At 36.8% G+C, this 16,431-nt stretch overlaps 1 protein-coding gene across 1 annotated transcript; it reads right to left on the bottom strand.

The window, feature by feature from the left end:
- Positions 1 to 11,156: 11,156 nt before the first annotated feature.
- Positions 11,157 to 11,746, bottom strand: Rnase11 (ribonuclease A family member 11 (inactive)). The gene is given in 2 exon segments (XM_004921178.4): positions 11,157 to 11,683; positions 11,686 to 11,746. Coding segments are annotated over 2 exon segments (588 nt in total).
- Positions 11,747 to 16,431: the final 4,685 nt, after the last annotated feature.

The following is a 16,431-nucleotide window of genomic DNA, read 5'->3' as shown; positions in this document are numbered from 1 at the left end:
TGTTTTTATGGAGAAGTAAAGGCAAAAACCACGCAGTTAAAACCCCAGCAGAATCTCAACTGCTGCCAGAAGGGTTGTTCTCCACTACATAAAAAACAATTGAGACTATTTGTGCATTACGAACAACTGGGGAAAAAAATCAAAACAGTAAACTCTAACTCATAATCCCAATTAACAAAAATTTAGGTTATCTAGGAGAGAAAAGAAAAAAAATCTTAAGGCATTATTTCTTTCAACTAATTTCTTATTCTTATATTTAAAGTTGTCAATTTTATGAATTCAGAAAGAAAAAAAATATATCATTAAAGAAATAAACTTTCAAGATCTGGATTAGGCGTGTTCTCAAATAGTAAATGCCAATTTCCTAGAACCTCATAATTTGATACAGTGACCTCTCACTTTTCATCAGCATCAAGAAAAGTCAATTCCTTAGTTTGAGTGGTTGAACACAGATATCTTATAAGTTCTTATATGGTCTCATTTCTTAGAAGAAGGCCAACCTTTTTTAGTAAATCCTAGGGTCTGTGTGGTTAAATTTAGTAAGAAAAGTCTAGGCTTCAGCCAGCTTTAAATTTATAATTTGAAAAAGCATTTTGTGGTAATATTTATGTCAAAAGTTCACACCATACTCTAAATAAGAATTGCGTCAGGCTGAGAAAATCTAGTAGAAAATGTTATTGTGGTTAATAAGGGGATTGGTAGGTTCAGTGATACTATGATACTGAAGTGAAGACATTTCCTCCCTTAAGGCCACTGTGATACTTGGATGTCGGAGCTTGCAGCAGGCACACAGAAGAGACATAGAATAAGTTTCTCAATAATTAAAAATCAACCTTCCAAAATAGTCATTTTGTGTCTTATTTTTAAAAATGGAATCAAGCCAACTCTAGGATCACCGAAATTTCATCACAACTAAAGTTTTCTGCAGATTTATTTTTATTCCTTTTAAATTGTATAATTCCACAACATTTTAAAATATTTTGTTAGGTGGATATCTGCTGTATTTTTTCCTGTGAGTCAAAGAGAAATTAGAGGACATAGACTTTAATTCAACTTTTAGTTTTGTTTTATTTCATATTTCAGTCCCTTTCTGAAGTCAGAGATAAAATAAACATTCAATTTGGAAACTTTAAGGTTAGCAATTCTGATAGAATTTTCTTGGTAAAGGATAATAAATATAAGACAATGGATTCCATATCAAGAAAGAATAACATAGATCCCCATATTCATACCACACACAACACCTGAACATATATGTACCTCTCATTTTATTTGGCTTAGACATCAAGATAATTAAAAGAACACCGTACTGAAAACAAAATCTTTTTCATAATTTTGGAGTAAGAAGCATCCTTAATAAACAAGACAGAAGAACTCAGGCATAAAAGAAATTATTGGAACACTAGACTACACATACAAAAACTGAATTACATACCTCTCTGCATAAGAACATGCAACATCACACCAAAAATAAATGACAAAAACACAAAAATAATGGCAAGAACAGAAAAAAAATAAAATTCAAAGATCAATATCTGCTTGCAAAATAAGTAATAAATGAATCAATGAATAAATAAATGACATTGTATAGATAGTACATTATTTGCTTCTCAAATCCATGCCTCGCTACAGATAAAAGATATATTGTGTTATTTTCCTTTTCTCTGCATTTTTTTTACTCTGTACCAGGGATCGAACTCAGGACCTTGAGCTTACAATGCAGGCGCAGTGCCACTGAGCTAAATCCCCAGCCCTCCTTTTCTAAATCCGGCATATCTGCTTCTGAATCATCATTATCGCAGATGACAGGAAAATTAGCATCACTTATTACTTCAGATCTCCCCTATCTTTCCTATGTAATTCAAAGATTCCAGGGATGTGTCCTAGTAAAACAGAAAGTTCTGCTCTTTGCAATGATGTCATTGGGCATCATTATAGTTTCCCTTTTGTTAAAATTGTTCACTTCTTAAATTGGTTATTCAGATTAATGGGTTTCCTTTTGGCAAGTTCATACATACACAAAACATACTTTCATCCTGTTCACCACCTTCACCCCTTGCCAATCCTTCCTCCTAGTTTCACATTGTGGACCAGGGCTTAAATGTGTATAATATATTTTATTTACATCCTTCCCCTCTACTAGCTGCTTTCATTCCCTCCCTTTTCATCTTCTTACCTTTTCCTTGTGTAATAACAGTGGGCCTTCTACTTTCTTGTCATCTTTTTTTAGACTCCACATATTAGAAAGAACAAGCAGTATTTGTTTGAGTCTGGGTTATTTTGATCAACAAGATGGTCTACAGAACCATCCATTTTCTTGTAAAAGGCAGAATTTTGTCCTTTCTTGTGGCTGAATAATACTCCACTGTATATCTGTACCACATTTTTTTATTCATTCATCTCTAGCCTGTTTCCTTATATAGGGTATTGGGGTTGTGCTGTAATAGACGGATGTATGCAGGTATCCCTAAGAATGGTGACTTTAATTCCTCTCGGTATGTAAGGAGTAGTATGGCTGGATGAAATTGTAGCTCTGTTTTTAAGTTTTTGAGGAATCTTCATACTGGTTTTCATACTAATTCCCACCAGGAATGAAAAAGGGTTCCTTTTCCCCCATGTCCTTGCCAGCATTTATTATGTATTTGAAAATAGCCATTCTGGCTGGGGTGAGATAGAATCTCAGTTTAGTTTTGATTTGCATTTCCCTAATGGCTAGACATGCTGAACGTATTTTCATATACTTTTTGGGCAATGGTGCTTCTTCTTTTGAGAGATGTCTGTTCAGTTCATTTGCCAATTTATTGATTTATTTGACTTTTTGGTGTTGAGTTTTTATGTACTCTAGATATTAATTAATTGTTTGTTGCAAGAGTAGCTGGTAAAAATATTCCCCCCACTCTGTAGGCTGTGTCTTCAGTCCATTGGTTGTTTCCCTTGCTATTCAGAAATGTTTCATTTTGATGTAATCCCATTTGTTGATTCTCACTGTTATTTCCTATGATATTGAAGCCTACTCAGGCAGTCTTCACCATGTCTATGGCCTGAAGTATTGCCCTATGTTGTCTTTTAGCAATTTTAAAGTCTTGGGTCTTATAGAAAGTTCTTTGATCCATTTTGAATTTATTTTTGTACGGGTCGAGAGGGATCTAGTTTCAGTCTTCTACAAGTGGATATCCAGTTTTCTCAGCATCATTTGTTAAGGAGGCTGTTTTTTCTCAAATGTATATTTTTGGCTCCTTTGTCCAGAATCAGCTGTAGTTATGAGGGTTTGTCTCTGTGTTCTCTATTCTATTCTATTCCATTAGTCTATATATTATTTTTATCCCAGTTTCATGCTATTTTGTTACTATGGCCTTGTAGTATATTTTGAAATTCAGTATTATGATCTTTCCAGCCTTACTTTTTTTTGTCTTAGTATTGCTTTGGTTACTTTGGGTCTTTTGTGTTTCCATATTAATTTTTAAAAATTTCTAGTTCTGTGAAGAATGTCATTGGTTTTTCTTCCCTAGGGATTTTACTGAATCTGAAGATTGCTTTTAGTAATGTGGTTTTAGGGGCAATATTAATTCTCCCAATCCATGAGCATGGAAGGTCTTTCCATCCTCTGATGTTTTCTTCAATTTCTTTCTTCAGTGTTCTGAAATTTTCATTATAGAGGTCTTTCACCTTCTTGGTTAGATTAACCCCTAAATATTTTATTTTATTTTTTGTACAGGGGATCAAACTTGGGTCCTTGCGCTTGTGCAGCAGGCAGTGAAACCACTGAGCTAAATCCCCGGCCCTAATATTTTAATTTTTTGATGCTACTGTAAATGAAATTATTTTCTGATTTTTTTCTCAGCTTGGCCATTTTTTTTTTTTTTTTTTTTTTTTGTACCGGGGATCAAACTCAGGACCTTGTGCTTGCGAGGCAGGTGGTGGAATAACTGAACTAAATCCCTAGTTGGCCTTTATTAATGTACCATAAATCTACTGTTTTTAAATGTTGATTTTATATCTCACTACTTCGCTAAATCTATTTGTCTAAAAATCCTTTGGTAAAGTCTTTAGGGTTTTCTAAGCATAGGATCATATCATCTGCAAACAAGGATAATTTGATTTCTTCCTTTTCTATTTGGATCTCTTTTATTTTTTCTCTTGCCTAATTGTTCTAGCTTAAATTTCAAGCACTATCTTGAATAAGAGTGGTGAGAATGAACTTCCTTGCCTCATTCCTGACTTGGGAGGAAATGCTTTCTGTTCTTCCCATTTAGAAAGCTATTGGCTGTGTTTGTTGGCTTTTTCTATATTAAGGAACGATCCTTCCAGGTCTAGTTTCTTTAGGGCTTTTATCATGAAGGGGTGTTGAATTTTGTTGACTTTTTCTTCATAGATTGAGATGGTCACGTGATTTTTATGCTTGATTTTATTTATATCGTACATTATATTTATTCATTCGCATATGTTGAACTATCCTTGCAATCCCTAGAATGAAACTAACTTAATCATTAAGGATTTTTGCATCTATGTTCATCAAGGATATTGATCTGTAATTTTCTTTGATCTGTTTCCTGTCTTCATAGTCTTGCTTAAATTATACATGTAGTATAAATTATACATGTAGTATAGTTTGTAGTAGTCAAACTACTACAAACTATATACTTTTCTTTATTCTCTCTCCTTCAATCTAAAGTGTCATCATCAAATTAATCTTTAAATATTATTTGTTTTCATACAATTACCATAAACCTTTAAATTACCTCTCATTATTCTTGTATTGGTTTCCTACTGTTGCTGTTAACAAATTTCCACAAACTTAAAACAACACAGATTTATTCTCTTATAGTTCTGGAGGTCAGAAGTCTGAAATCAATTTCACTGGGTCAAAATCAAGGTGTCAGAAACATTTTGCTCCCTTTACAGCTTTAGGGAGAGGAAGAATTTTTGTTTGTTTTGTTTTGTTTACATTTTCTAGCTTCTAGAACTGCATTCCTCAACTTGTGGCTCTTTCCTCCGTCTTCAAAGCCAACTTTATAGCATCCTACTTCAATCTGTCACATTGCCTTCTTCTCCTGTAGTCAAACTCTATATACCTGTTGCATTTAAGAACAACCTAGGGTCCAGGGATTTAGCTCAGTGGTTCCACTACCTGCCTCGCAAGCACAAGGTTCTGAGTTTAATCCCCAGTACCAAAAAAAAAAAAAAAAAAAGAACAATCCAGATAATCTCTACACCCATAAGACTCTTAATTTAATTAAATCTGCATAGTCACTCTTGCCATACTTTCTAACATCCATCAGTTCTAGGGATGAGGACCTTAAAAATCTTTTGAGGTCTACCACAGTCCTGTAGGAAGAAAACATACAAACTATTTATCCCAGTACTCAAAATTTCCTACCATCTCTCTGTAACCATATTTTCATTTCTTTCTATTCATGTACTTCTTCTTCTTCCTGGAATCATTTTCTTTCTCTATTTAAACCTTAGTTATTATAGTAGATCATCTATCAAGTTCAAGATTTTAAGTTTTCTTTCACAAGAGCCTGAACTGATTGTTTTAGACAGAGATATATTCCTCTCATAAAATACTATTGTTCCAATACTTGCATTGTGAGGGTACATTTCTTTTATTTATGCTTTATCTATACAGTGCCTTGCATAACAAAGTTTCTCCCTTGCTTGCCTGTAAATATTTTCTACTTATTAATCACTTGATTATTACTCTGCCTTCATAATAGGCCATCTCCCAGTAATCTCATTACCTTTATTTTCCCTAAATTCAACTGCCTAATCAACCATTCTAGGCTTACTGAGTATGCCTTTGAACTTTTGTAATTTATGGGCAGATAACTGTCTGACATAAGGAATAAAACTACAATTTTTTTTTGGTACCTGGAAAGGACAAACTACAAAATTTTTAAATGTAAGAACAGATTTTTGATCTGCGCAAAGTAAATCATAATTTGCCATGCATCAAGTGAAGTTTTTTGGCATTATCAGACTGCACAGTAATCAGACATGAAAGAGGGCCACACAGAAAAGAACACATGAATTTGAGCATTAAAAAAACTAAAAGAAAAACAGAACAAGGAGCCAAGCAGGGAGCACATGGGAGAGATGTAATGAGAGTACAATCTATTCAAGAGGAGAGAATAGAGAAGCCAATCGAAGGGAAGAAGAGGAAAGAAGGGAAAAATGTAAGGACAGAAGTCCTCACTTCCTCAGTTGTGCTGGGCATTGCTTGTTCAGTAGCCCACCCTTCCAGCCTGCCCCCACTTCCCCTCCTCTTTCCTCTTTTAAGAGGTCCTGCTCCTGTACCCAGGAGGGCTTCAGTAGGGCCATTTAATGTGACAGGTCACAGAGCTCAGCCCATATACTCTTGTACAGAACATGATGTTCCTGAAACAGCCCAAACTGGCAAGGACAGGCATTGCCTACGGGTCTCACATGGCCAGGACTTTGATCCTCCTTGAGACAAGCCCCAGGTAGGCCCTTGACAATATGGGTGAGTTAGTCTCTTACTTAGAAGGTGCGTAAGAGGAAGAATGTCAGCAGTAAGGAGGACCTAAGCTCCCATTACTTAGCTCCAGTTGCAATCCAGAAAGATGGCAAATAAACATGTTTGTGTCCCGAGGAGGAGAGCATGAGAATGTCCCCTTTCCTATTCCTGTGCCAGTTTGATGTTATTTTCTTAATTTTATTTCTGCTGATTAATCAAGATTAAAAATGATAGCACATTGTTTTTACTTATATTGCATTTAATAGGAAGGAAAATATTTTTCAAATGTTTGTTGACTATTTTTTCTGTGGTTAATTTTCTCTTTGTATCCCTTGCTTATTTTTCTATAGGTATGTTCATCCTTGACAGCCATAAATATTAGATTTTTTTCAGTTGAGTACTTAGCACAGTACCCTGATCTACATGTAATAATGACAGCTATCATTTAATCCCCAAAATAATCTTGTGAGGTAGAATTTATTCAGGAGCATTCCAGAACATATCATTATGAGCTAGTTTGCTTATTCTATCAAATAAAGGTAAGTAGTTACAAATGTGGCTTATGGAATCAGACTGGCTTTGTTTGTTCTGGGGGGCAGTTATTGGAGACGTAATCTTATACATTGCCTAAAGTCTTTGTGCTTCTGTTTCTTCATCACTAAAATGAGGATAATAGTAAAATTGACTTCATGAAGATTGTTCTGAAAATATAAATTATATATATATATATGGCAGATTGTTGTACATGCTTTTGAAGTAGTTTAGAAGACTTTGCAAACATTGAGGATTTAAAAGTCATCTTATCTCAAACTTTCCAGTTACTTGGTCAGAGGAATAAAAATGATCCATTTTGGGTGTGTGATATCTCTTTTGACTTCTCAACAACTTTTTTGGCAACATGAATAGGTCTTACAGTGTCATTGTGTTTGCTTCAAAATGTATAGCATGGCAAAGAATTTTTAGGATAAAAAGACAGTTTTGCTATTCAGGGAGCCCGTGTAGGAGGTGGATACTTTGGATTGAATTGAATTTTTTTGCTTCAGTATCATCCTCAAAAGCTCTGAATACATAGGTGACAACCTTCCTCCTCTTTTATCAGTACTAGAGTTAGAAAAAGCTTTTAGTTCATCTAGTTTAGTGGTGTTCAAACTTTAGAGCACAGAAACAAATCTAATATACTTATAAAAGAACTACATGCTACAGTCCTGCCTCTCTGATCTCTCAGCCCAGATTTCTGGGATTTTGGCCCAGCGATTTGTGCTTAATAACAACTCCTAAAGTTATTATATTTGTTAGGATAAGGCCAAAGTTATGAAACAAAATCTCAGAAAATAGTGGTTTAAAAATATAAGGGCCGGGGATTTATCTCAGTGGTTCTGGTGCCTGCCTGGCAAGCGCAAGGTCCTGAGTTCGATCCGGGTACCAAATATATATATAAATTTTTCTCTCATATAACAGTTCCAAAATAAGCAACAGTCGAGGTTAGCAAAATAACTCCACTGAACACATTTATTCAGGAACATGGCTTCCTTCTGTTTTGCCATTGAGTCCACTCCTAGGACATAATCAACATCTGCACAATTAAATTTGAGACATATTCGTGTCCATTTGGGGATCTAACAGAAGAGAAGAAAAAAATCAGAGAGAAAGCTAGTCCAGTGTGGCAAGATCTGGACTTACAAGAGGTCCTTATCACTTCTGGGAAGAGAGCCTAGCGGGGGAAATATGATCAGGTGCCTGGTACCTAACTGCCACTCTTGGCTTTGAAAGGAGATGCTTGATTAGAGTGGGCAACCTAGAAGCTCTTCTACCATGATCCTCGGGCACACCTAAGTCTAAGAACCCAGTTTAATCCAACATCCACAATGTATAGATAAGCAAGTTAAATCCCAGTGAGGTTATGTGAATTTTGGATGATCCCTCTCCCCAAACTCTATAAGGATGTATCTGTGAGGTCACCCAGGTTTTCCTTCCTTCACTGCCATTTTGGGTGCTGACGCCAGGCACTTGCTGTCACCTCAGGATTGTTGCTCAGAAGAAATGTAATACTCTCTATGTTGGCAAAAGAGAGGGAATGATTAGCAGCAAGAAAAAAAAATAGTGCTTCTCTTATGCTGAATAGCCCCTCAGTATCTGTTGTGCGATCTTCTCTGTCAATCCATTCTCAGCTTCCTTTCTCTACTGAACTCTTTAGTAACTGGATCTGCTTTCTTTATCACCTCATTTCTTTCCCTCTTTTTCTTTCAGCTTCAGGGATATAGCACATATCTTCCTTTCAGTTATTTTTCTAACAAGTGCAAGAGATTCTGCCGCCTGCTTCGCAAGCGCAAGGACCCAAGTTGAATCCCCAGTACCAAAAAAAACCAAAAAAACAACGAAACAAGTGCAAGAGACCCTTGGACTATTTCTAGTCAGGTGTGGCTTGTGCAATCACGTGGGCTGAAATTCATGGAAAAAGGGAAAGGTAGGGCACTGTGGTACCCTACCACCAGTGTAAAGGCAAAGACAAAACAAATCCTGAGGATGGAGAGAAGAGCAGCGTCAAAACACAGAGACAGGGTAGGTGCTGAAGACATGCTAGGCAAAATGAGGAACATTAGGGACCTTAATGTCGACCTAAGGAACATAGGTATGAGGCTGGAAGGACAGAGCGGCCCTCCCTGGTTTGGGAGCAGGAAAGGGACATTATGCAAACTTAATGTTTGAAAGTCTGCGATACCCTGTGTGTTGTCTCATGAGGGACTTTAGGATGCATGTAGGTTTGACAGGCTTCAAGGGTCAAAAATGCTAGGCCTTTAGGTGTTAGGCACCTCCACATTTAACATCTTTCAGACCTCCAAGTATGCTGATGAACTAGATCCTGGGAGATCAGGGCACCAGAAGGCAGAGCTCCCAAATCCTGCAGAGAAGCAGAAGCTTTGGTTTAATTAAGCCTGTGTAAAGGATCCTCCTGGCCTAGAAATAAAGACCTCTTCTAAATCTTTGTTCCTTTCTTCTATGAGGGAAGAAATCTGAACTCAATTCTGAACTAGTTAGGGTTTAAAAAAAAAAAAAAAAAAATATATATATATATATATATATATATATATATATATATATATTACAAAAACTGTCCCAGAGATTAATAACCATTCTCTCTGGGGCTGACATATCTGTCCCTCAGCAGAGCCAGAAGAACTACTGTAGAAAAGAAATTACTCAGATGTGAACTAAATCTGGACCAAGACTGCTTAGACTGCTCTCCCGTGTATGGAACCCACTCCCTTCTGTTCAGTGAATGAGCAGTGGCATCAGAATCGCTACATGAAACTCTCCTGGGAATGGAACTCAATAAGAACATCTCCCTTGCTCCTGGCCTCTTTTCCTACAGAGAAAAGACCTTTGTGACCCAAGTGTGTCCCTGGGCTGCTCAGTACAAACTGAGTGCTAATTACATACCTGTTTGGCCCAATCCAGTGAATGTTTATTTCAGGAGTCACCACACTAACAAGAAAAACCTAACTAAAAGGCAGAAACATGTTGTTATGATGCAGTTTAAAGGTCACCAGAGTTTTGCACTTCCAGTATAGTGAGAACTCTGTGTCAAGTGTGCAAAGAATTGGGAAAGTTGACATATAAAGGGTTATATTTAACAAGAAAAATGTTACAGTGACATAACATTCATTTCATGCATTTATTTAAAACTAAAACATTAAAAAGAATGATCTCAGAATGGAGAGGAATGTAAGAGGGGGAAACAGGAGCATACATATGCATGTCAGTGAACAAGATGACTGCCCATGCTTTATGCAGAGTGTTGAACCATAACATTGTACAGATAAATAACTGGTAATGAAAAAATTCACTGCAATGTCAGAAAATACCAAGATTGAGGAGCAGTCCTGCCTGGAACTTGGAATAGACTTCCTATTCCTATCTTGCTACCTTCTGTATTCCTCCACAATTTACCATTCTTCTCCAACAGCCCCTGAGTAACAAGAGTTTGCTTGAGTCAAAATTACAATAAAGTTTTATGTCCCTTTGCAGCCACCTGAGAGATAGGGAGGAGGGTGATGAAATGGAAATTGCGCAATGCTGGAGTTACCAACACTGAGAGCAGCAGCTATATCAAAAATGTTTTTCCTCTGGTATCTCCTGGAAGACAGACAACCCATGCTGGTGTGGTGCTCAGACTTCTGTGCATGCATTTCTTTGACAAGCAGCAATAATGCCTGCCATACCCACTCACCATTTTCTTGGATAGCCTCATTAGCAATACAATTCACTTTTAATTATTCATATTGGTCTGGGGCCTCTCTCCACAAGTGTGCTCTCTTGAGAGAAGTCAGTTTATAGCTGAGCTAGATGGAATTTAGTTTTGTTCAGAAGAACAGTGTGTGTGTGTGTGTGTGTGTGTGTGTGTGTGTGTGTGTGTGAAAGAGAGAGGGGAGAGGGAAAAGGAAGGGAAGGGAAGGGAAAGGAAGGGAAGGGAAGGAGAAACAATGATGTAAATTTGAGGATCAGTTATAAATTTTAGTTGAATAGTCCAGTGTTCTGGATTTTTCACTCCTCCACCTGGTATAAAGAATTGAGTTGACTATAGGGCTAATCGGTAATGTAGATAACAGAAGGGAAGCAACATCATAAGTATGAACATAATTTTTTAAACATAGACTCATGGCTCAAATCCCCACGGGGTTTACAATTTAGAGCCACCAACCAACCAGCTCATCAGAGGATGACCTGCCAGCACTGTCAGTATCTTCTTTAATGAAGTAACGCTGTGGTATTGGCACCTGGGGAATTGTTTGCCTGTGGTGAGCTGGCACGCAGTATTCTCCAGTTCCAGGCTCTCACAGCCACGTATGCCAGAATTCTGTCCACACTTGCAGCTGGAGGCTTTGTGGATCCTGTGAATCACTTCACCCGGGCCATGGATGAAGTTATTGCTTGATTTGAATGACATATTAGCTTCTAAAACCTTTCTCCAAACTATCATGTTATTGCAACACTCTTTGTCATTAAAGGGACTGTTTCCTTTAGATATGCTATAACATAACCTGAATGTCAGTAATGAAGAAGGCATAATGTCCTTGGACAAGCTGAGGCTGGCATTTTTATCAAACAGAGTCAAGTTCATTAATACCTCATCAGTCTTTTCTTGGCCACTTTTTACTATCTCATGTTGCATCTTTTCCTCTGCAACTTCTTCTTTATCTCCATTATACTTTCTGAAGCTTCTGCAAGAATCAGTCCTAGGCCAAGCAGCAGCAGAGAGAAGATCTCCATCTCAATCTAGTGTAATCTCTACTAGAGTAAAGATAACAAAAAGAAAACACAAAAAGAAACATAAAACACAAAAAACACAAAAAGAAGGAGAATATTAAGGAGATAAGTTTTATTTTCATTATGACCGTTACTCCCAGGAGTGACCCCTAGATGTAAGATTCCTACATACACTGTAATAATGGAAGTATAATATAGTGAAAAGGCAATCAGCTGTGGAGTCTGAAGACCTGGGTTCAAATCCCTGCTTCTCCACTTACAATCACCGTACTTCATTTAACTTCAGTTTACTCATCTGAAAAGAAACTGTGATAGCTATGTAAGGTGATAAGTTTAAAGTGCTGGAACCAAGTATTATTTGTCTTCCTTTTCTCTTTTTTATACTCTTATTGGTAGGGTCTATTGTCTCCATAGTGAGTCACAGTCATGTCACCTAATGCATTCCTCGTCATTACTCTCTCCTACAGCCCCATACAGTACCTGTTACTCGGTAGCCACTTAAAAACAAAACACACAGTCATTTCCCCTCCCTTGTTGCTTTTCCCACCCGTTCTCAGTCATGAGATTTCCATCTTTACCAGTTCCTTTGACAAGTTGATCCTGCAGGGATAGATTCTAGCTTGTTGCAGAGCTAGAAACGAAACTGTTTCCTGGGAGTTTCTGCTGTAAGGTCTGAGGGGAAGGAGGGGCAAGAAAGGGGTAGAAAGAATTGTACAAAATTGGCAGAGGAGACAATGTGGAACCAAGGACCCTCAGAGAAATTGAACATAGTGTCCATTTGGCAGTCACAATCTCAGTGACCCAGGAAGCACCTCCGCCTGCTCTTCTGTGAAATCACCTCCATCTATTTATACTTTAACACAAGTGATCTTTTTTTCTTTTCAGACTCCTAGAACACAGATTATGCTATACTTTCTTTTGAACAATCCTTTGTATCATTCTAGTTGGTTGATACATGTTAGTCTTTCCCCCCTCTTACTAAGGATGATAAAACCTTGAGCCTAGAATACAGTTTCTGATTCTTGTTATTCTGTACAGCATCACACACTGAATTATACAGACATTGGTTTCTCAACAATATTTTTTAACAATGGGACATGACTTGAGCCGCTGGAAAATCTTTTATCTGCTGTCAATGCTGGGAAGTTCATAGTGAGAATTGCAGAGCAGATGGTTTTCAGGATAAATCCTTTACTCTAGAGTTACCCTATTGTCCCCTCTTATTTCTTTCCCACCTCTAAGAGCCCCCTTCTCTTGTGCACATTAGCTCCTGCATTATCATTCTTACTTGCCCATTTAAAGCAGCTTTATTGAAGTGTAATTTATATGCCACCAAATTAACCCATTTTAAGTGTGTGATTCAAAGGCAAATCACAATTGTAGAACATTTTCATTTTCTCAAAAAGGTCCTTTGCCCCAGTTCTATGGTCAACCCCCACCCCCACCCCCCATTCCCACACCCAGTCCTAGGCAATCGTTATTCTATCTTTTTTCTTTTCTGGATATTTCATGCAAATGGAAGCACGCGATACACAAGTTTTTACATTCAACTTCTTTCTTTGAACATATTTTGTGTTGCATCCATGCTGTAGCCAGTATCTGTACTTTGAAAGGTTTTAGAGAGGAATCCTATTCCATGGTATGAATGAAGCACATTTTGGTTTTCATTCACCTGTTTATGAGTATTTGGGTTATTTCCACTTTTTAAAATGTGTTTGTATTAGTAAATATTAATTTCGTAAGATATTTGGCTTCAATGTATTTTTATTCATGCATATGACATGTTTGATCATATATATTCCCCATTACCTCCTTTATACCCTCTTCCCCCTCCATATAATTTCTTTCCTCTTGTATAATAATATCATACCTTATACTTTCACATCATTTTTGAAGATTCCAGATATTAGGGAAGATATGCAGTACTTGACTTGTTTTGCTTAACACGATAATCTCTAGTTCCATCCATTTTCATGAAAATGACAAAATTTTATTCTTCTCTGTGGCTGAATACTACATACATATATATAATATTTTCTTTATCAATTTATCCTTTACCCATTTACCCATTTATTCTTTAACCTAGGCTGGTTCTATGCCTTGGCTATTGTGAATTGTGCCACAGTAAACATGAATTTGCAGGTATCACTGTAGAATGCTGACTTTAACTTCTTCAGGTATAGGCCAAGGAATAGTGTAACAGGTAGTTGTATTTTTAGCTTTTTGAAGAACCTCCATGTTGATTTCTATAGTGGCTGTACTAATTTATGCTCCCACCAACAGTAGAAATGTTCCTTCCTCCCTTGCATCTTCACCAGCATCTGTTGTTATTTGTATACGATAGCTATTCCTACTGGGGTGGGATGGAAACTCAATTAAGTTTTGGTTTGCATGTCCCTAATGGCTAAAGACATTGAACGTTTTTTTCATGCACTTATTAGGCACTTGTACTTCTTTTGAGAAGCGTCTGTTCAATTCATTTGCCCGTTTATTGGTTGGGGTATTTGATTTTTTAGTGTTAAGCTTTTTTCATTTTTTAACGTATTCTAGATATTAATCTTTTTTTAGAAGAGTAGTTGACAAAGATTTTCTTCTGCGAGCAGAGTATCTTCTCTCCCTTAGTTATTTTCTTTGCTGTACAGAAACTTTTTAGTCCCATTAGTTGATTCTTGCTAATATTTCCTGTGCAGATTGACTCATATTCAGGAAGTCTTGCCTGTGCCTATGGCTTCAAGTGTTTCCATTACATTTTCTTCTAGAAGTTTCAAAGTTTCAGGTCTCATATCCAAGTCTTTGGTTCATTTGAACTGATTTTTGTGCAGGATGAGAGACAAAAAGGAAGGGGGAGAAGATAGATACCTACCGTGATAAGAAAGAATCAGGGTAGAGGGCTCTGGAAAGATGCAGGACTCGTGGGCCCTTTTTCCCTGGCTGCTTTTATAGGAGAGTTAGAGACAACCCCCCTCCCCTGAGCTTACCGTAACTGGATTGGCTTCTGGGCATCTCTGCCTAACATCATCTCTTCCGATGGTCTATGTACATCTTCTTTCTCTCTGTTTGTTTAATTTGTCCTTCATCTACTTTTTAAGGCTTTATCTTTGAGGTGGGTGGCAAGGGGGCACCTTATTACTGGTTAGCTTAGAGTTAGTAAGAAGGTGTGTGGATATCTTTTGAACTTTATGATGAACCTAGAGGGAATAATATAGTGACTCTAGAGTGAACACACAGGTATATAATGTAAATGTTAGTACATAGGTTTGTTTTTAACTTCTTCTAGTCAGAATTAGCTGGAAAACCTACTGAGGCCCCCATTCTATTTTTTCATCTGTAGGCCTCTGCCCCTACAAGTAAGTTTTTTATTTTGGGGGGGGTAAGTTTTTGGAATTCTTTATGTATTCTAGATATGAGTCCTCTGAGATATCTTTCCTCCAGTGTGTGTTTTGGCCCCTTTGTCAAAAATCAAATAGTTGAATGTGATTGGGGGTATTTCTGCATCCTCTATTTTATTCCACTGATCTTCATGTCTGCTTTTGTGCCCATACCATGCTGTTTTTTTTTTTTAATCACAGTAGCCTTGCAATAGAGCTTCAAATTTGGGATTATGATGCCTCCAGATTTGCTCTTGTTACCCAGGATTGCATTTGCTATTCTAGATCTCTTCTCCTTCCATATAAACTATAGAATGGTTTTCTCCAGTTCTGTGAAAAATGCTGTTGGTATTTTGATTGAAATTACATTAAATCTATATATCAATTTTGGAAGTGTGGCTATTTTGATTATATTGGTTCTACTTATCTAGGAATAGAGAATATCTTTCCATTTTCTGATGTCCTCTTCAATTTTCTTTTTCAGAGTACTGTAATTTTTGTTGTAGAGGTCTTTCACTTTCTAAATATTTAATTTTTCTTGGTGCTATTGTGAATGTTATTGTTTTCTAATTTCTTTCTTAGTGAGTTCATTATTAATGTACAAGAACCCTATTGATTTCTGTGTATTGATTTTGTATTCTGGCATATGACTGAATTTGGTTATTAATTCTAACAGTCATTTGGTGGATATTTTGTGGAGGAATTTTCCCTGTAGAGGATCACCTCATTTACAAATAATGATAATTTGACTTCTTCTTTTCCTATACATATCCCTTTTATTTTTTTCTTGCCTAATTACTCTTGGTAATATTTTGAGTACTGTGTTGAACAGAAGTGGTGGTAATGGACATTTTGTCTTGCTCCTGATTTCAGAGGGAAAGCTTTTGATCTTTCCCCATTTAATATGTTGTTGGCATTAGGTTTGATTTCTAGAGTTTTTTAAAAGTTATTTTAAATGGAATTTTTTAAACTCTTTTCTCAGCTAGCTCATTAGTGGTAAATGGAAAAGCTATTGATTGTTTCAAGTTAATTTTATTCCCTTCTTACTTCCTTTCTAATCTTCACTCTTTGCCCCTCCAACTCCTTCAATGCACTACTTTTCTAAAAACACTAGTACCTGCAATGACACTACTTCAGGATCCTTGACACATTCCTCCTTGCATACAGGAAGAAGTCAAATCCCTGGAGCCCACTAGCCAAGCTTCTATTTGACCTACTCCCCATGTGCCTTTCAAGATTTATCTCTAATTTTTTGTCATACAACCTCGTTCTTGTCAATCAGTGTGACCTTCTCTTCTTTGAATACCTATAATGGCATCC

Source organism: Heterocephalus glaber, unplaced genomic scaffold, assembly GCF_053883595.1.
Source record: "Heterocephalus glaber isolate CG9 unplaced genomic scaffold, H.glaber_assembly_v1.0 deba00000809, whole genome shotgun sequence".
NCBI lineage: Eukaryota > Metazoa > Chordata > Mammalia > Rodentia > Bathyergidae > Heterocephalus > Heterocephalus glaber.
This window is presented reverse-complemented; position numbering and strand designations above follow the sequence as displayed.